Here is a 20,342-nt window from a genome sequence, read left to right as displayed (position 1 = left end):
AAGCATGAGTCAATGACTTGACCTTATTATGCACTTGGAGCAAGATATACTAAGTATTAGTACTTTGTGGCAGAAAAACATAAGTACAAGTTTTAGTACAAGTGTAAGTCTTAGTATTAATGTACTTAGACTTTTGTTTATACTTTTCAGTATAAGCCAAGTATACTTCACTATACTATTCTTAAGTACGTATATAAAATATAGTTTATAAAAAGTCAACTTCAAGTATACTTCCTCGGTTTTAGTAAAAAATAAAGTATACTCATAGTACACTTGAATAAGCTTCTTTTTGCTAAGGGTTGTGCAAGTAGAAACGAAGTTAGAATTTGATGCCTGCAACACACTCCAAAAAAAGTTGGAACAGAGGGGGGATATATATATATATATATATATATATATATATATATATATATATATATATATATTAGTGCTGTCAAGCGATTAAAATATTTAATCGCGATTTATGTCGCGACTGTCATAGTTAACTCGCGATTAATCGCAATTTAATCGCACATTTTTGTCACATGAAAAACCATTGTAATTCTCTTATAAGCATAAAAAAGTGAATGGGCTTGCTTTGTACCAATTTTTTTTTTTATTGCAGAGCATAACACGTCTTGTCACAGCCACTGACATCCATAACTTCCATATTAGATGAGAAAACCAAGGGATGAAAAATAAAGTGCATATCACTGTGAAAATAAAAAAAAATGTTTTATTTTACTCTTCATTAGTTTCTTTTGAAGAGAAGTATTTGCCATAAAAGAAGAAAAAAAACAGAAAAATAAAAACGTTCAAAAACGTTCATCATAGTGTGGCACTGTATTATCTAATTCTCACTGCTTATAACTCTACACCTACCCGGTGGAGATGAGCTGGGAAACTGAAGGAACAGTATTGAAAAGTATTTTTCCAGTCTCACTTGTGAAAGGTAATCCCATGTGATCTCGTTTGGATGGTAAACCTGTTGGTACAATTAAACGCAGCGCGCGACAAGCCTCAGCAGGAACTTCGGGTGACTCGCAGGGCCAAATTAGAATTTGTGTTAACGGCACTATTTTTTTAAAATCTCGTTAACTTTGACAGCACATACATACACATTTTTTTATATATATATATATATATATATATATAAAAACACACAACCGTTCAAAAGTTTGGGGTCACCCAGACAATTTTGTGTTTTCCATGAAAAGTCACACTTTTATTTACCACCATAAGTTGTAAAATGAATAGAAAATATAGTCAAGACATTTTTCTAGCCATTTTGCGCATTTAATCGACCCCACAAATGTGATGCTCCAGAAACTCAATCTGCTCAAAGGAAGGTCAGTTTTATAGCTTCTCTAAAGAGCTAAACTGTTTTCAGCTGTGCTAACATGATTGTACAAGGGTTTTCTAATCATCCATTAGCCTTCTGAGGCAATGAGCAAACACATTGTACCATTAGAACACTGGAGTGAGAGTTGCTGGAAATGGGCCTCTATACACCTATGGAGATATTGCACCAAAAACCAGACATTTGCAGCTAGAATAGTCATTTACCACATTAGCAATGTATAGAGTGGATTTCTGATTAGTTTAAAGTGATCTTCATTGAAAAGAACAGTGCTTTTCTTTCAAAAATAAGGACATTTCAAAGTGACCCCAAACTTTTGAACGGTAGTGTGTGTGTATATATATATATATATATATATATATATATATATATATATGAGAGAGAGAAAGAGATGAGAAAATATATAGAGGATATTACACAGCTGTGTGAAGATATGAAGTTTATCTTCGAGTGGTGAACCTATTCATGACTGAGCGAAGCAAATAAGTGAAAATATTTTCAGCTCCCGAACAAACTCCATATTTTCATGCCACTGTGTAATGTTCTTTATATTATATGGACACATCCACAAAAAAAAAAAATTATACACAAGTTAATCAGAAGAATTTTAATTTTGAACTGGATCACCATTTTGAGAACAAATTTGGGGAAAACACGGAGTGAGGTCATGAGTGAAATATCAGAAATTATACGTACATACAGGACACTTTCAATGGAATAATATATAGACTTGGGCACTGCCTAAAAGCGGAGCTCCCATCCATTTCTGGGTTGTAGAATTTTCTTACATCATAGCCAGCCTCTTTTGTTTTATTTCTTTGCCGGCTAACACTGGCCACTAGGCGGTGTGTATGACTGGCAATTACTAACACTAACATGGTGGCAGGCATGACTTTGAATTGATATAAATTTGAAATGCCATGATATCTTATTTTGGGAAACTTTGCAAAGTACTGTTTGTATGATTTTAACATTGAATTGGTGTGTAAATGTGAAGTCATGATATACTTTTGGATATATTTTGCTAGGTGCTGACATCTCCCTCAAGTTTATTTGAATGTCAAGGTGCTGCTTGCTTATTTGAGCATTGATATAGAAAATGTGCAATGTAATGACATTTACTTTTTATTTACTTTGCAAGGTGCTGTTTATTTGAAAATTTAGTTGATATAAATATCAAGGTGCTTTTTTGCTTATATGATGAGCACTGGATTCAAGTAAATTTGAAATGTCATGATGCATTGTAATATTTTGCAAGGTGCTGTTGTTTATTTGAAAATTTAAGTGATATAAATGTGAAAATTGTAGCATAGAAACTTTTTAAAAAGGTGTTGTGTAGTTATTAAAGGGACATCTTTGGAATAGTTACTTGACCCAATTTATGATAGTCATGATTTTTAACTAGATCATGTTCATCTCAATGGAAGTAATACTTCTGATTAGCCTGAATGTTGTGAGGTGCTGCCTGTCTCAGGTGGAAATAAAATATGCAGGCGTTATTCAAGTTTCCCTTTAATGTTGCTTGTTTTGCTTGAGTTTAAACATGTGACAATTACATATTGATGTGCTAGTAAAGTTACAAAAAACAGCTTTCACTATGCCAGAATGCACCATTTTATACCTTATTGATGTCAATTTCAAAAAATTTCGGCCTGCGGGGTGATAACCCCCGCAACCCCCCTCCGGAGTCCATATATCCCTGTCAGAAATCCTTGGGGGTTGACACGTATGTATTTATTATATCACTCTACCCAATGGAGAATGAGCGCTGAATATGGTTTACGATATTGCGTCGTTGTCAAGACAACATGACCTCACATGTCGGAGCTGATGCAAATATTCAATGAGATAGTTTTCTGCTGTGCATGTGCAGAAGCGTTTCTTTGTTCGCCAGGAAAGAGAAAGACGTGTTGAACACCCGAAAGGCTACCAAAACTTCGTTAGATATTCTTCACACATATTTACAAGAGAAAAATATTCCAATGGAGATCAAAAAACTGGAAAAGAGAGTGCGTATGTATTATAATAATAATAATAATAGCTGGCTTTTACAAGCCATTTACAGTACAAGCAGTGGCGAACCGTTACTATTAGAGCTGGGACTTCAGCTCAGCCAAAACTTAGCCAGACCCACCAAAATAGCAACAGGGCAAAGGATTTTGCAAGGGATTAGGAGCAGGGTACCAGGTAGCTCGTGTGTAGTTGTCGAAAAGTCTCTCATTATCTGTAGCCGCTTTATCCTGTTCTACAGGGTCGCAGGCAAGCTGGAGCCGATCCCAGCTGACTACGGGCGAAAGGCGGGGTACACCCTGGACAAGTCGCCAGGTCATCACAGGGCTGACACAGACACCCATTCACACTCACATTCACGGTCAATTTAGAGTCACCAGTTAACCTAACCTGCATATCTTTGGACTGTGGGGGAAACCGGAGCACCTGGAGGAAACCCACGTGGACACGGGGAGAACATGCAAACTCCGCACAGAAAGGCCCTCGCCGGCCACGGGGCTCGAACCCGGACCTTCTTGCTGTGAGGCGACAGCGCTAACCACTACACCACCGTGCCGCCTAGTTGTCGAAAAGTAACCAAGTAAATTACAGGGGGAAATGAATACTTCAGTGTGAGTGAAAAATACTCTGGCAAGCATGCATGGAAGAAGAGTCTAGAGACAGAAATCTTAGTTTCTCGGTTGTTAGCCTGTGCTACTTGCTCTCAATAGCACTGGCTTGACTGCTTTATTAGCATTCACTAACACTACTGATGAACGTTACACTGGCTGGAAGGTTACTTCACTGCTCCGCTGATGGCACTGACTCATGGTTAACCTAACATTGGCCTTTGAGAAGGCCTCAGGTGATAAATTTTTGGTACCTCCTACTATAAATCAAAATCTAATTGATTAATTCATCTGTCACTTCCTACATAAACATACACTGCCATGGCCTTCTGTCCTGGCAATGAAGTCCTAACCAATGAGTGAGCCAGCTCTAAACTCTTCTCAGCCTAGAGACAACAAACCAAAAAAAATTCATTGGATAACTATATTTTCAGGACACTAACTCTTTCAATTTCTGAAGCAAATTTGATAGAAAATGAGGCCAAATTAGAAGACAATAATTATAATGAAATTATAAAAGAATGAAAGCAATTAAAGAATGAAATAAATTAAATATAAAACATTTGAAATGCTGATATATTTGGGCCTTTTCTGAAGACCAAGAAGGCCCTGACGGTTCCTCTCTGTTTACAAGAGACAAACATACCAATGGACTTCGAAAAATTGGAAAAGAGAGTGTATATGCATCATAATAATATTGCCTTGGGTTTTTTTCGTGGTATATCATATATTCCATTCAGAGAGCATGATATTGAACTTCTTTTGACTCATTCAGTATCATGCTTGCTGAATGGAAGATATCTGATACACCACTGAACGCCAGCCAATATTATTTAAATGTGTCACTCAGATTCGCAATGTATTTCGTAGGAAAAATGAGTTTTTCAAAATGAGAAGATAAACTTCATATCTTCAAGCCAAGGTGTGATTTTTATTTTATTACATAGACACATTCACAAACAAAAAGTACCCAACTTTATCAAAACAATTCATCAATATCCTCATCTATCTAATCTGATGACACACACACACACACACACACACACACACGGTAGTTTAGCATAGTACACTACATTCCCAATGAAGCAGGATATTATCAGATATGTAAGCAAACTGTTGAGAAACCATTGAATATGCAATATGCTTTTAGTACTTCCTGGATGTTTGTGATGACTGGATGGAAAACTACTGTATTAGCTTACGACAAACACAATGTGATGAGATATGACTTGAGAAAGTTTTAGATTTGGATGGCTTCAGAGTCCTTTTACAGAATTGATTTGCAGAAATTTGTGAATAGGTTTGTAGTTTTCTAAAGTTTGATCCATACAGGACTTCAAGTTTTGGATTGCATTAAATAAACATTGTGTCTCCTTGGTAAACTGTGTACTGGTGAATAATGATGGTTCTCACCTGCAGAAAAGGGCAGGAAAGCAGGATTCTTTTTAAAGTTGCCATTTGTGTCCAAAAAGTGTTTTGGGTCAAATGTCCAGGGATTCTCCCAGTGTTCATTATCCCTCAGAACAGAGTGAAGCAAGGGGAATATTACTGTGTCCTGCAAGAGATTTACTGAAATGTTAAGCAAAACTAGTGACACTAGTTTTGTCTAGTACATCAGATTTAGTTGCAGCCTGGGCTTTGTACAATACTGATTTTTTTTCTGCTCACAATTTTCCATTAAAAACATCAAATAAAAACAATTTAATAATCTAGAATAGATGGCATCAAAAATTACAGGAAAATGAGTGTTTTGTGTCTCCTTGGAGACCGGGATTGCATGATAATGTTATAAGCTGTGCAGTCAGGAACTCCTTGGTAAAGCAGCAATAACAAAAACTCAGCTAGATGGTGAATCCTTTGGTTATTCCACAGCAATATTCACTTGACAGTTTAAAAAATAATAAAAAAAAAAAAAATAATAATAATAATAATAATTATATATATATATATATATATATACACACACACATACATACCTTTTAATAAAATCAGTTTTCCACATGGCTGACATTTTCCTTGTTGATCTGCTGCTGCTCAAAAAGTGTTTGAATGCATCTGAGTGCTCAGTGACCCCAGAGAATTTAATCACTTGTCAATTATTATTACCATTAACACTACTTGTAAACTGTTAGATTTGACACCTTCCCTTTATCTCCAAGATCCTAGAAAAAGCTGTGGCACAGCAGTTATGCTCATATTTACAAAGGAATAACATCCATGAAATGTATCAGTCAGGATTTAGACCTCATCCTCGCACAGAGATAGCACTGGTTGAACTAATAAATGACCTACTGTTGGCATATGATCAGGGCTCTGTCTCCCTGCTTGTATTGCTTGACCTTAGTGCAGCCTTTGACACCATTGATCATTCTATTCTCCTGGATAGACTAGAAAATGTTGTGGAAGTTAAGGGAATGGCCCTCTCCTGGCTCAGGTCTTATTTAACTGATCGCGAGCAGATTCTTGATTTTAATTATTTTTCTTTGCATACTAAGGTAAAGTTTGGTGTTTCACAAGGTTCTGTCTTAGGCCCACTTTTTTTTTTTTTTAACTTTATATATGTTTCCTCTGGGTAATATTACTCATAAGCATGGTATTAGCTTCTACTGTTATGCTGATGACACAGCTGAATGTTTCTGCAAAGCCAGATGACAGACACCAGCTTAATAAAATTGAGGACATTAGACACTGGATGGTTATTAAAATTCATTCTACTTAATTCTGACAAGACAGAAGTACTTGTACTAGGCTCACATGCAGCTAGAAGTAGGTTTTTTGATCACAGTAAATCTGGATGGCCTTTCTGTTTCTTCACGTGCAGAAGTAAAAGACCTTGGGGTGATCATTGATTCCAGTCTTTCATTTGAAACTCAGAGTTGTGGTCAGAAGTTTACATACAGTGACATGTCATCTTGGATATGAAGGTCATGGCAATATTTGGGCTTTCAGTAATTTCTTTGAACTGTTCTTTTTCTGTGGCAGAATGTACAGCATACATCTTTAAAAAAAAAAAAAAAAACACACTAGAATTTGGTGTACAAGTTTTAATTTTCTTTGGGTTTTCTGAAAATCAGCACAGGGTCAAAATTATGCATGCAGCACCCCTAAGATTTGGCCAAAATGTCTCTTCGCAAGATTCACTTTGACCAAACATTTTTGTGTACCATGAACAAGCTTCTGGCAGAATTCTGGTTGGATATTTCATGACTCTTCATGGTAGAATTGGTAGGGTTCAATTAATTTTTTTTTTTTTTTTTTTTTACTTATAAGCACAGTCCATACGTTTTCAAATACGGTTGAAGTCAGGACTTGTTTTAAGCTTAACGGTAGCCTGCTTTATCCTCCACAACCAGCTCTGATGCATGTTTGGTTTCACGGTCCTGTTGTAAGTCCCAAGTTGTGTTCAAGTTTCTGATGGTTTATGCTGAAGAATTCTGAGGTAGTCCTCCTTCTTCATTATTCCATCCACTTTGTGCAATGAACCAGTTCCACTGGCAGCAAAACAGCCTCAGAGCATGATGATCCTACCACCAGCTGGTACAGTGTCCCTCTTTACATGGTGGTCATTGTGGCCAAATAACTCAATCTTCGTCTCATCTGACCATACAGCTATCCTCCAGAAGGCTTTTTCTTTATCTGTGTGGTCAGCTTCAAACTTTAGTCAAGTTTGTAGGTGTCAGTTTTGGAGCAGGGTGTTATTTCTTGGATAGCAGCCTCTTAGTCCATGGTGATCTGAACTGTAGACAGTGATCCATCAGCTTCCAGTTCATGGCAGGGCTGTGCCATGGTGGTTCCCAGGTTGTTCCTGACCATCCAAACCAATTTCCTTTCAGCGGAGGGTGACAGTTTGGGTTTTCTTGAAACCAAGAGACATTCTGGAGTTGTGTACATCTGTGATCCCTTTCTTAGATCTGCACTGAGCTCCTTGGACTTTCCCATTTTACGGTGTGTTGGTCAATCCAATGAGTGCTGTAAACAAACCCTTTTTACAAAGGCACAGAGAAGCTACCAGCTGTAGTCAATCATGATCACTAACAGGAAGTTAAGAGACCGCTGCCTTGGCAAGATAAGACATATTTTGGAAATTTCAGCACCTCTGAATTAATAATCCAAGTGAGTGTAAATTTTGACCCTGTATGTATAATTTTGACCCTGTGTTGATTTCAGAAAACCCAAAGAAAATTAAAACTTGTGCACCAAATTCTAATGTTTTTTTAATTAAAGATGTATGCCATACAATCATTCTGCCACAGAAAAAGAACAGTTCAAAGAAAGTTACTGAAAGCCCAAATATTGCCATGACATTCATATCCAAGATGACATTCATGTCACTGTATGCAACCTTCTGACCACAACTGTAGATAACATTACAATGATAGCCTTCTTTCATCTCAGAAATATTGCTCAGAAATATAATGTCACTACATGATGCAGTAAAAAAAAATCTCATGCTTTAGTTATCTCTAGGTTGGATTATTGTAATGCCTTACTGTCTGGACGTTCCAATGAGTGCATAAACAAGCTCCAGTTAGTTCCAAATACAGCAGCAAGAGTCCTTACTAGAACTAGAGGATATGACCACATCACCCCATCTTATCCATAATGCATTGGCTCTCAAATTTTGCGCTGATTATAAAATACTACTACTGACCTATAAAAGCACTGAATGGTCTTGCACCACAGTACGAGAGCAAACTTCTGATCCTTTATGACCCACCATGCCTACTTGGATCAAAAGGTGCAGGCTATTTGTTGGTACCTCAAATAGTGAAGGCTATATGGGGGGGGGGGGGGGGGGGGGGCGCAGTACCTTTTCTTACAAAGCCCCACAGTTATGGAACAGTCTTCCAAGTCATGTTCAGGACTCAGGCACAGTGTCAGTGTTTAAGTCTAGGCTGAATACATCTTTGTTTAGAAAAGCATTTTGTTAATAGCTTTTTATTAGGTAAAGAAACAGATCTGAAGGGTTCTCAGGCATGGAGTGTTGGTTAAACTGGGATGTAAGGATGCAGTCACCCCACCCCCACGCAGTCACTCAGGTTTGACGACAGTGGAGTAGCTGGCCACTTTATGTCCCAGATCTCCCTCATGTCTGTTACCTTCTGGCTCTTCCTTTTAATCATGCTTTCATCATTAGCTTTGCGGGAGTCCCTGCTTGCACTCAACACACAATGTATACTGTTCTTAATCATTAAGTGACAACAGGCATACCTAACAACTTGTGTTTCTCTCTCTGTGTGTTGAGTTCCATGTCAATCCTGAAATTGAGGTATTTCACCTGACGTCACAGGGTCACGTGACGCCCCGGTGTCCACCATTTTGGACGGCAAGCTAGCTAATGTCAACAACATAGTAGCTGGTATGTTACTGTAGCAATATTTACGTTTAGTCATTTGGATGACTGTTAAAACCTTTCAGTCTCAAGTTTTTCCTTTACTGGATTTACTAGTTTACTGAGCTAGCGCGCGATGGCTCCGGGCTCGGCCGGAGAGCGCGCGATGGCTCCGGGCTCGGCCGGAGAGCGCGCGATGGCTCCGGGCTCGGCCGGAGAGCGCGCGATGGCTCCGGGCTCGGCCGGAGAGCGCGCGATGGCTCCGGGCTCGGCCGGAGAGCGCGCGATGGCGCCGGGCTCGGCCGGAGAGCGCGCGATGGCGCCGGGCTCGGCCGGAGAGCGCGCGATGGCGCCGGGCTCGGCCGGAGAGCGCGCGATGGCGCCGGGCTCGGCCGGAGAGCGCGCGATGGCGCCGGGCTCGGCCGGAGAGCGCGCGATGGCGCCGGGCTCGGCCGGAGAGCGCGCGATGGCGCCGGGCTCGGCCGGAGAGCGCGCGATGGCGCCGGGCTCGGCCGGAGAGCGCGCGATGGCGCCGGGCTCGGCCGGAGAGCGCGCGATGGCGCCGGGCTCGGCCGGAGAGCGCGCGATGGCGCCGGGCTCGGCCGGAGAGCGCGCGATGGCGCCGGGCTCGGCCGGAGAGCGCGCGATGGCTCCGGGCTCGGCCGGAGAGCGCGCGATGGCTCCGGGCTCGGCCGGAGAGCGCGCGATGGCTCCGGGCTCGGCCGGAGAGCGCGCGATGGCTCCGGGCTCGGCCGGAGAGCGCGCGATGGCTCCGGGCTCGGCCGGAGAGCGCGCGATGGCTCCGGGCTCGGCCGGAGAGCGCGCGATGGCTCCGGGCTCGGCCGGAGAGCGCGCGATGGCTCCGGGCTCGGCCGGAGAGCGCGCGATGGCTCCGGGCTCGGCCGGAGAGCGCGCGATGGCTCCGGGCTCGGCCGGAGAGCGCGCGATGGCTCCGGGCTCGGCCGGAGAGCGCGCGATGGCTCCGGGCTCGGCCGGAGAGCGCGCGATGGCTCCGGGCTCGGCCGGAGAGCGCGCGATGGCTCCGGGCTCGGCCGGAGAGCGCGCGATGGCTCCGGGCTCGGCCGGAGAGCGCGCGATGGCTCCGGGCTCGGCCGGAGAGCGCGCGATGGCTCCGGGCTCGGCCGGAGAGCGCGCGATGGCTCCGGGCTCGGCCGGAGAGCGCGCGATGGCTCCGGGCTCGGCCGGAGAGCGCGCGATGGCTCCGGGCTCGGCCGGAGAGCGCGCGATGGCTCCGGGCTCGGCCGGAGAGCGCGCGATGGCTCCGGGCTCGGCCGGAGAGCGCGCGATGGCTCCGGGCTCGGCCGGAGAGCGCGCGATGGCTCCGGGCTCGGCCGGAGAGCGCGCGATGGCTCCGGGCTCGGCCGGAGAGCGCGCGATGGCTCCGGGCTCGGCCGGAGAGCGCGCGATGGCTCCGGGCTCGGCCGGAGAGCGCGCGATGGCTCCGGGCTCGGCCGGAGAGCGCGCGATAGCTCAGTAAACTAGTAAATCCAGTAAAGGAAAAACTTGAGACTGAAAGGTTTTAACAGTCATCCAAATGACTGAACGTAAACATTGCTACAGTAACATACCAGCTACTATGTTGTTGACATTAGCTAGTGCTAACAGCTAGTTGCTAATACACTGCTACAACTACACCGACCCTAATAATACAGTTCTTGGTCATTGCCTGGTAACAGCAAATTTATAACGGGCCATGTCTCAACAGACTAAGAAGTTATTTCAATGACATTTAATAACATTTTGTTTATCCTGAGGACCGAAAGTAAATGAAAATGTGAACAAACCTTAGCTGTAATAAGATGGCGATCACCGGCTCCAGGGACGACCCGCTGATGTAGGCATGTTACCCAGCCTGACACAAAATATTTGTAGGCATCCAAACTCGTATACGCTTTCAGATCAATACCTGTGTATGGCGATGGGTTTTTAACGACATAGGTATACAGATCCTGTGGGCCGAAGTCAGGTAAAGACGAGGGCTTCGTGTACTTCCGTACGTCAGTGAACAATCCTGGTGGAAGCAGGTAAACGTCGTTCTCTAAGCCTGCTAACCTCAATTTTTGCAAATACCTCTCCCTCTGCTCGCCCTGTAAATGCCCTACGTCGCTGGATAGTGAAGGTGTTTTCTGCATCTCGCTCCTTTTTCTTTTATGTTTTTCGTTTGTCACCTTCTTCGCATTCAAACTGATTCGAGCCGTGCCGTCCAAAATGGCAGCGTCACATGACTTGGTCACGTGAGTGAAATACCTCAATACCAGTGCTTCTGGCCTCTCCTGCTCTTCAGACCTGCCTGATTCATCCTGATGCCCTACATCTGACTGGAGTCATCACATTGCTCCTGTGGAGGATGGTCCCATATGGACAGTCAAAAGTCGCACTTGGAAGATGGCTCTAGACACTTACAATTTTTGCTATGATGGCTGAGGACTACAATTGCCATGATAACTTTAGGACTGCATTTGTCATGTACAGTCTTGCTCTGAAGTCTCCATCAATGAACAGATGATAACTTCAACAAAATGGACTTCATGCTAAAACTATAATGAATTTCCTGGTTATACAGTTGTACTTTGACTATATAGGACACAGTCATAGAAGCAAGTTATTTATAATCACATTATCTGTTATCACCCAGATGAGAATGGGCTCTCTTTGGAGTCTGGTTCCTCTCAAGATTTTCTTCATGTTGTCTGAGGGAGTTTTTCCTTGCCATCATTGTTATAGGTTTGCTCATCAGGGATAAATAAATTTATTTGGGATAAAATTAGCTCATATGTTTAAAGTCTTTAATGTTCTTTTAAGCTGCTTTGCGACCATGTCTATTGTTAAAAGCACTATACAAATAAACTTAAAATGAAAGGAAATGACACCTTGTTGTAGGCCTGTGGAACTCATACCAAATTGATTTGCTCATCTCCCATTTTTAAGACTGCTCTTTTGGCATATTTTTGAGCGATAACATACTCCAATGTGGAGAATATAATATTTGATCTGATAATATAATAAATCAGAGAGTTATTGGATATGGTGACAGTGTAAAATCATGTAAATCCAAGAAAATCACTGTATGGTACAAGCCTCATTTGCCCATTTTTTTCCTGGCCATAACCTTGAGGATTTTGAGGGAAGCCATCTGATTCTTCTGTTTATATACACTTCCATGCACAGGTTTCTAGCAGAATTACAAACTTTTGAATGCTGTTGTCACAATTAGTGTTTCAGGGTAGGATATAGTTCATGGGCTTCTGAAAAAAAGTTCACAGAATCCAGAAAAAGATTGTGTGAAGTGTCTGAACAAAAACCTTGTATTTTTGCTGAAAAAGCCAACACAAAAATGTTTGTGATTGGTCATTTGCTATGCCAGTAAAATTCTTTTAAAATTCTTGGGCACATTTTTTGATGAACAAAACTACATCAAGCCAAGTGTAGAAATCATTTGTGGACTGCATCACAGAGTTTAATCTGTTTTTGGTCCAATAGTGTAGAAGTTCTAAACATTTTAAAAGTTTGACCCTGGTTTTGTGTGCTTTATGTAAATTGTTCATCATTACCTTTGGAATTGTGTAGCCTCTGAATGTAATTTGATGTGTGGTGTAATGAGGAACATTGAGCGGCACAAGATCAATATATCGTTGCACTTCATGGATTACTGCATCCGTAAATGGGAGGGACTTCCTGTCTTCCACTGAAGGGTTTCTCTCTTGTCCAATCACAGTGTCAATCTCTTCCTGCATGTGAGCTGAGAAAATGGAATGAGCAATCAGTTGTGTTCAGTAGATAATAATGCACTCTGCAACTTCTACTATTTTGTATTAGAACAAACTGCAGTAGTGAATTAGGAGTATTGCTGCTATTTTATAAATTGCACGGTTACTGATTGTGTTAGTAACTTGTTTTATGTGCTGTATATAAAGTTAGCATGAACATGGGATTGTTAAAGTTTTTTTCAGTACACATTATTTCAGTAGACATGTTTATGATTGATCTTACTCTGTATTTCAGGGTGTTTGATCAGTAGCATCAGAGCATATCTGATAGTAGTGCTAGTGGTCTCAGTCCCAGCCAGGAATAAGTTTAAGACACTGGCTACCAAATTTTCATAGTGAAACTCGGTACTGGGATTGTCCTTTTCCTATTGGAAAAATAAAAGTTGCCTGTGGTAAACTGACATAGCAGCATAAGACAAATAATTTTATATCACCACTTCATAAGTATCTGACCTAGAATACATTGACTATCAACAAATCTATTCACGTAGGGCCATATTCAGAGTTGGTAGAGATACTCATTCAATGAAGCACTTCTTTTCTAGGCTCCCCATTCAGATTATGCAATTTACCAGCATGTACAGTAGTTCACATCTCCAAAGTTAACAGATTTTTCTTTTGTAGACGTTTGTCAGGTGGGGGAGGGGTTTCAATACCATCTAGACCAATGCCTTGAAACACAAGCACTTTATTTTTAATCCAAAATAAAATCAGGGATAGAAAATACAGACTGGAAGATGGAAACACCTTTGTTTCTTTGCTGTCAGGTGGAAAAAGCAAGAGACCGTTAAAAACTGAAAAGTAAACAGACATATTGGGTTTATGCTTTCTGTCTTCATTTGTGATATCCTGTTTGTGCTTTGCCTGACCATTGCCCGTTTAGGGACACCGTCTTTGCTCTAGAATTTGGATTTGTCTGCCAGCCTTGCCTTTAATAAACTCTCTGCTATTTTTACATCGGTCTATCGCCTGCATTCCTGACAGATTATTTTGCCACCACCATGGATGCAGCAGGAGAGAGAAGGCATCCTGATTTATCTGCACAGAGGTGTTTCCTGGGAAAACAGCATCTACATATGTGAAATGGATGCCCGCGGCTTCCGGTTTGGCAAATGGCTGACTAGTCGTGAAATCAGAAGCTCCCAGTCGTTGAAGTGATCATATTTTTCAAAGCCGAAATTCAAGTTAATAGCTAAAGGAGGGATGAATAAGACTAAGAAAGAAACAGAAAAGAAACAAAAGGAGCGAGGAAAAATGGGAGATAAAAAAGAAGACGACGTCCAAGACAGGGCAAATATTGATGACATGCTAGCTAGCATGAAGACTGGCTTCGACGGCGTGGGTAAGCAAATTGAGTCCAACAGGGAGGAAAACTGAAAAGAAATGAAGGACATTCGAGAAAGCATTCAAAACGTTGGAGGTATGCTCAGACAGGAACTCGCCACTTTTAAAGAGGAGATTGGCAAACGATTCGAAACCATTGACACAGGAATGGAAGCTCAAGGCAAAGACATTAAAGACCTACAAGATCGCGTGGTGGAAACCGAGGAGTAGAATACTGATTTGAAAGAAATTTTTGCACCCTCTTTGAAGCAGCAAAGGGAGCTACAGGAAAAAATGACAGATTTAGAGTGGAGGTCGAGAAAAAATAATATAAGAATTTGGGGAGTTCCGGAGGGCACGGAGAAAGACTCGATACATGGGTTTGTTGAACGTCTGCTCCGCGAAAAGCTTAACATCACGGAAGACACCAGTTTACAAATACAACGCGCCCATAGAGTGAGGACATCCAGGTCGGCTCAAAATAAAAATCCTAGAGCGATCATTGTCAACTTCTTGCAATTCCAACAGAAGGAGGATGTCCTCAACAGAGCATGGAAGACCAAAATCGAAATTGGGGGAAAGAGAGTGACTTTTGACCACGACTATCCAGCGGAGGTGGCTGCAAAGCGCCGCGACTACGCTGGGCTGAAGCGAGTTTTGAAGGACGGGGGAATTCGATTCCAGTCTCCACGTACGGCGCTGAAGATACACTGGCAAGAGGGCGTTCAGACATACAACACCCCGCAAGACGCAGCGAAGGCGATGAAGGAAAAGGGATTACAGGTAGACGGACTGGTAGAGGAAGAGCCGACACTGCCAGAACAGCAGCTCGAGGCAGCATCCAAGTGGCGCAGAGTAAAAGACAGGGGGACAGGCATAGCCGAAAGAGCAAGGAAGCAATTGAGGCAGTTCTCCTGGAGCACTTGAGTGGAGAAGACTGGAAAGTTCAATGGACAGTCACGAACCCTTAGTATAATGTCCGGTTTTCTAAATATTATTAGACAACCCACTCCGTCTGATTGCTGACTTATTTTTTATTTTTTGAAAGTCATGTAAGTAGCTCTTCTATTACTACTTAGGTTAAGGATGGGTTATATGCCTACCTGCTAATTTGTTTTAAAATGAACATTGAAATAACTACATAAATAATTGTTTAGCCTTTAGAATATTTCTTATCTATAAAGCGAGGTTGAAGTATCCCATATACTATTTTGTTTGGCTTTGGAGGGGGGAAGAAATGCAGTAAGACTGGGAGCAATGGTTTCAAGAAGTTGGACACTTTTAGCGTGAACGGAGGACTTCAGTTTGGGGAGTTTTCCATCGCTAAGGGGGGCCCCCTGAGGAGAGGATTTCCCCTCACCCCACCAACAGGGGAAATGGGGAGACATAAATATCCCCAATATGCCACGGAGGCTCACTTTTCTGTTTATTGTTATATAGTTAGAACAGCTGTTGCTGATGTGTTTTTTGTTTTGGAGTTTAGCTTATGGGTAATGAGAATGTATTGGGGAACTGATGTATAATGCAACATGAGGGTGTTAAGGTGGTATCATTGAATGTGAATGGGCTGAGTAATCCAATTAAGAGGGGAAAGGTTATGGCTAAATTTAGAAAAGAAAAATGCCAGGTGATTTTTCTTCAGGAAACACATTTGTCCACAGAACAACATGAGAAACTGAAGAGATTTGGATATCATAATACATTTTATAGCACCTACCACAAACACCATAATAGAAGAGGAGTAGCCATATTGATAACAAATTCAACTAAATTTGAACTTGAACAGGAAAAACGTGATAAAGAGGGAAGGTATGTCATGGTAAAGGGTAAATTGGAGGGACAAAAAGTGACACTTATCAATGTATATGCACCTCCAGACAGCGAGAAAAGCTTCTTTAAGACTTTATTTGACCTCATTACAGTAGAGCTAGAGGGGCTTCTAATATGCGGAGGGGACTTTAATATGGTGTTGAACTACAACCTAGATACAACAAGCACCAAAAAGAATAAGACATGGCTCAATAGATACATGCATATGCAACTGTCTGAATTGGGACTAATAGATGTTTGGAGGGACACACATCCCTTGGAGAGGGACTATACACACTTTTCAGACCCACACCAAATATATTCAAGGTTAGACTACTTCTTTATAACAAAGGGAGATTTATATAGGGTAGAGGACTGTATAATAGGGGTAGCAGACTTATCAGACCATAATGCAATTTACCTGACAAAATTACATGCAAGAAGGAGGACTACAGTGTGGCGGATGAATGTTGGGATACTGAACGATAAAAAACTAGTAGAAAGAACAAAAGAGGATATAAAAAGGTATATAGAAGACAATGATAATGGGGAAGTAGATCCAACCATTCTTTGGGATGCACTCAAGGCAGTTATTAGGGGGAAGTTAATAGCATACACAACAACTCGCAAGGCGGCCAGATTACTATATTATGAGACACAAATTGATCGTTTAAAAGAATTAGAGAAAAAACACAATGCTAAAGGTGATCCAGAGATAGTCAGACAACTGAAAGAGACAAAGACTAAAATTGATAATGTATTATTGACAGAAGTGGAAAAGAAGGCAAGATTTATTAAACAAACTTACTATGAAGGAGGTGCTAAAGCCAGCAGATTACTGGCTAGGCGTTTAAGGAAACAACAAGCATTGAACACAATATATAAAATTAGAGACCCCCAGACGAACGACTTGATAACTGAACCAGGTGGAATAGACAGAGTATTGAGGGACTATTACCAAAATTTATATACACAGCCATCAATGGCAGGCGAACAAGAAATGAGAAACTTTCTAGATGGGCTGGATCTACCTTTAATAGGAGAGAAACAAAATGAGCTGTTGACTGGAGAAAATCACAGAAGAAGAAATGGAAGGGGCAATCTCTAGGATAAAGAACAATAAATCTCCTGGGAGTGACGGATTCCCTTCAGAATTTTATAAAACATTTAGACAAGAGTTAACCCCTATATTGCTTGCTTCATTTAGATACACAATTAAAGAAGGAAAAATCCCACCGTCATGGAAGGAGGCCATTATCACGACTATACCAAAAGAGGGAAAGGATAAAGAGCAATGCAGTAGCTATCGACCAATTTCAGTGCTAAATGTAGACTACAAGATGTACACCTCAATACTCTCTAAGAGGTTTGAGACATTCATGACCGATATTATAGATGAAGATCAGACTGGCTTTATTAAAGGACGACAGACACAGGACAATATCAGGAGGATGATTCACATTGTAGAAGAGACCCAACATACAAAAAAAGGTGCCATTTTAGTTAGTGTAGATGCAGAGAAAGCTTTTGACAGCGTAAACTGGACTTATCTATATATGGTGTTGGAAAGATTTGGTTTTAATGAAAAATCTGTCAGTTGTATTAAAGCGTTATATCAAGAACCGTCTGCTAGAGTTAAGGTGAACGGAAGTCTCACAAAACCATTCTACCTGGAAAGGTCAACAAGACAAGGGTGTGGTCTCTCCCCGACTCTCTTTGCTATATTCATAGAACCATTAGCACAGGCAATAAGGCAAAACCAGGACATCAGAGGGGTTGAGGTGAAAAATAGAGAACACAAGATAGGACTATTTGCAGATGATGTGGTGGCCTATTTGGAACAACCCAATAGATCTTTCCCTGCACTGATGAACCAATTGGAGGGATATGGATATTATTCAGGATATAAACTTAATGTTAATAAAACACAGATTCTGGCCATTAATTATGCACCAACAAAAGAATTAAAAGATAGATATAAAATTAAATGGAACTCAGAAACAATTAAATATTTGGGAGTGAACATCACAAAGGGAATAGAGAAGTTATATAAAGCAAATTACACTCAGATTAACGAGGAACTCAGACAAGACATAGGTAGATGGTCAATGTTACAGTTGGATCTTAGCTCAAGGATAGAAATAATTAAGATGAATGTATTGCCAAGACTACTGTATTTGTTCCAAACTTTGCCAGTAATGATTCCACAGAAACAGTTTATAGAGTGGGATAGATGGATTGCTAGGTTCATTTGGGCGGGTAAGAGACCTCGGATTAGATATCGCACCATGCAACTCCCTAAAGACAAAGGGGGCATGGCAGTACCAAAACTGCAAGATTACTTTTATGCAGCACAACTCAGGGCAGTATATTGCTGGTGCAATGAAAAATATATAGCCAGATGGAAAGACAGAGATGAAAGAAAGGGCCAGCCCACTTCAAATACTAATAACCAATAGGGAACTATTCAAGCAAGAAGTACAGCTGAGCCCAATAAGCAAATTCACATTGGAGATTTGGCATTTGGTAATAAGAAAATATACATTGCAGGCAGAAACTAAGATCTTGAGGTGGATATCTCACGATAATAGATTTAAACCAGGGTTAAGGGACCAAGGCTTTGAGAGGTGGGCACAAAAGGGTATTACAGCTATATGCACATTTGTCGAGGGAGGGGAAATGAAGAGCTTTCAAGTCCTAAGGGATACATTTGGGTTAGAGGCAAGGGAGCTATTTAGATATTTTCAGGTAAGGGACTATTATTTAAAGGAAATTAAAGCAAAAGAACCGAGGGAGCAGAATGGGATCATTAAAATAATCATAAAAGCATATGAAGGAAGAACATGTAGAGTAATCTCAGCTCTATACCAAGCTATTGGTGCCAGTGGGGGTAACTCAACCATGTACATTAAAGAAAAATGGGAAAAAGAGCTGGGCATAGAAATAACAGAAGAGAACTGGAACGATGTATGCACATCCCAACAATCAACAACGGGTTCTAGAGTATGGCGAGAATTTGGGTGGAAGAACATTATAAGGTTTTTCATAACACCAAAGATGACTGGGAGATACACACCACACAAAAGCTTATGTTGGAGACTATGTGGACAGGCGGAAGCAGATCATGCACATGTGTTCTGGAAATGCCAAAAAATAGAGATGTACTGGAAGGGAGTGTGGTGCGAACTAAAAAAAATACTGGGATATGAGATACAAAAAACATCTTTGGTACTGTATTTGGGATATATACCACAAGACGAGGTCCAAGGAGAAGATGTATACCTGTTTAAAGTATTACTTGCAGCTAGCCGAAAAGCAATTACAAGAGCATGGTATAAGGAAGACCCCCCAACTCTAGAACAGTGGCTTAGTATTGTGGAAGAGATTTACAGCATGGAAAAGCTATCATACATTTTGAAAATGAGGGAAGAACAATTTGAAAAGAAATGGGAGAAATGGTATTGGTACAAGGAGGAAGATGATACCACGGACTGAATGATAATGTGTCAGACTTGATTGTTTACATCTACAACAGTATAAATGAAGGGACCCATAAGCTGTTCATACCTTTTTTCTTTTCTTTTATATTTTAATGTTATTATTACTATATCTTTTTTACATGTTATTTTTCTGTTCTTTTATTCTTGTACATTGTATTTGGATGTAAAAGATCTAATAAAAAACAGTTTAAAAAAAAAGAAATGGATGCCCGCATTTCCCAACTCACTGCTGCTGTTTTGCAGGTGCTTTACCCTGTGCCAGTTATGAGCTGCAGCACACCTATTCCACATCCTGAAAAGTTTCAGGAGAAGTATGAGTGCAGGAGATTCCTTCTTCACTGCACAAGTACAGTGTCTTGCAAACGTATTAATCCCTCTTGGTGTTTGTCTTGTTGCATTTCTGATCTGTGTGCTCACAGAAGGCAGTTGCATTTCTCTCCCTCATCTTCCCTGCTTTGCTCCTCTCGTCTTGTCTGTCTACTGTCTTTTTGAGAGACTCTCTCCGCACTACTCTCCAAACTACAAATCATGGAATTGATAAACTGGACTCTCAACGCAATTGACAATTTCGACGAGGAGCCTGGGTTCGGGGGAACCGGCCTGTCCTGCCGGAACATTCGCAGCTGGCTACAC

The 20,342-nt window shown here is 41.4% G+C and overlaps 1 protein-coding gene across 4 annotated transcripts in view; it reads right to left on the bottom strand.

The window, feature by feature from the left end:
• LOC132871545 (cytochrome P450 2C20-like) overlaps positions 1-20,342 on the bottom strand; it is a 51,046-nt gene that overhangs the window by 9,867 nt on the left and 20,837 nt on the right. For 3 of the 4 annotated variants that reach the window (XM_060905790.1, XM_060905792.1, XM_060905791.1), the window contains 3 exons: positions 13,301-13,442; positions 12,862-13,049; positions 5,371-5,512 (listed from right to left, as the gene is read on the bottom strand). In XM_060905790.1, the coding sequence (XP_060761773.1) occupies positions 5,371-5,512; positions 12,862-13,049; positions 13,301-13,442 (472 nt within the window). The remainder of the gene's footprint in view (positions 1-5,370; positions 5,513-12,861; positions 13,050-13,300; positions 13,443-20,342) is intronic. The other variant, XM_060905793.1, reaches the window with a different exon arrangement.

This window comes from Neoarius graeffei, chromosome 23 (genome assembly GCF_027579695.1).
Source record: "Neoarius graeffei isolate fNeoGra1 chromosome 23, fNeoGra1.pri, whole genome shotgun sequence".
NCBI classification, from domain to species: Eukaryota; Metazoa; Chordata; class Actinopteri; order Siluriformes; family Ariidae; genus Neoarius; species Neoarius graeffei.
This window is presented reverse-complemented; position numbering and strand designations above follow the sequence as displayed.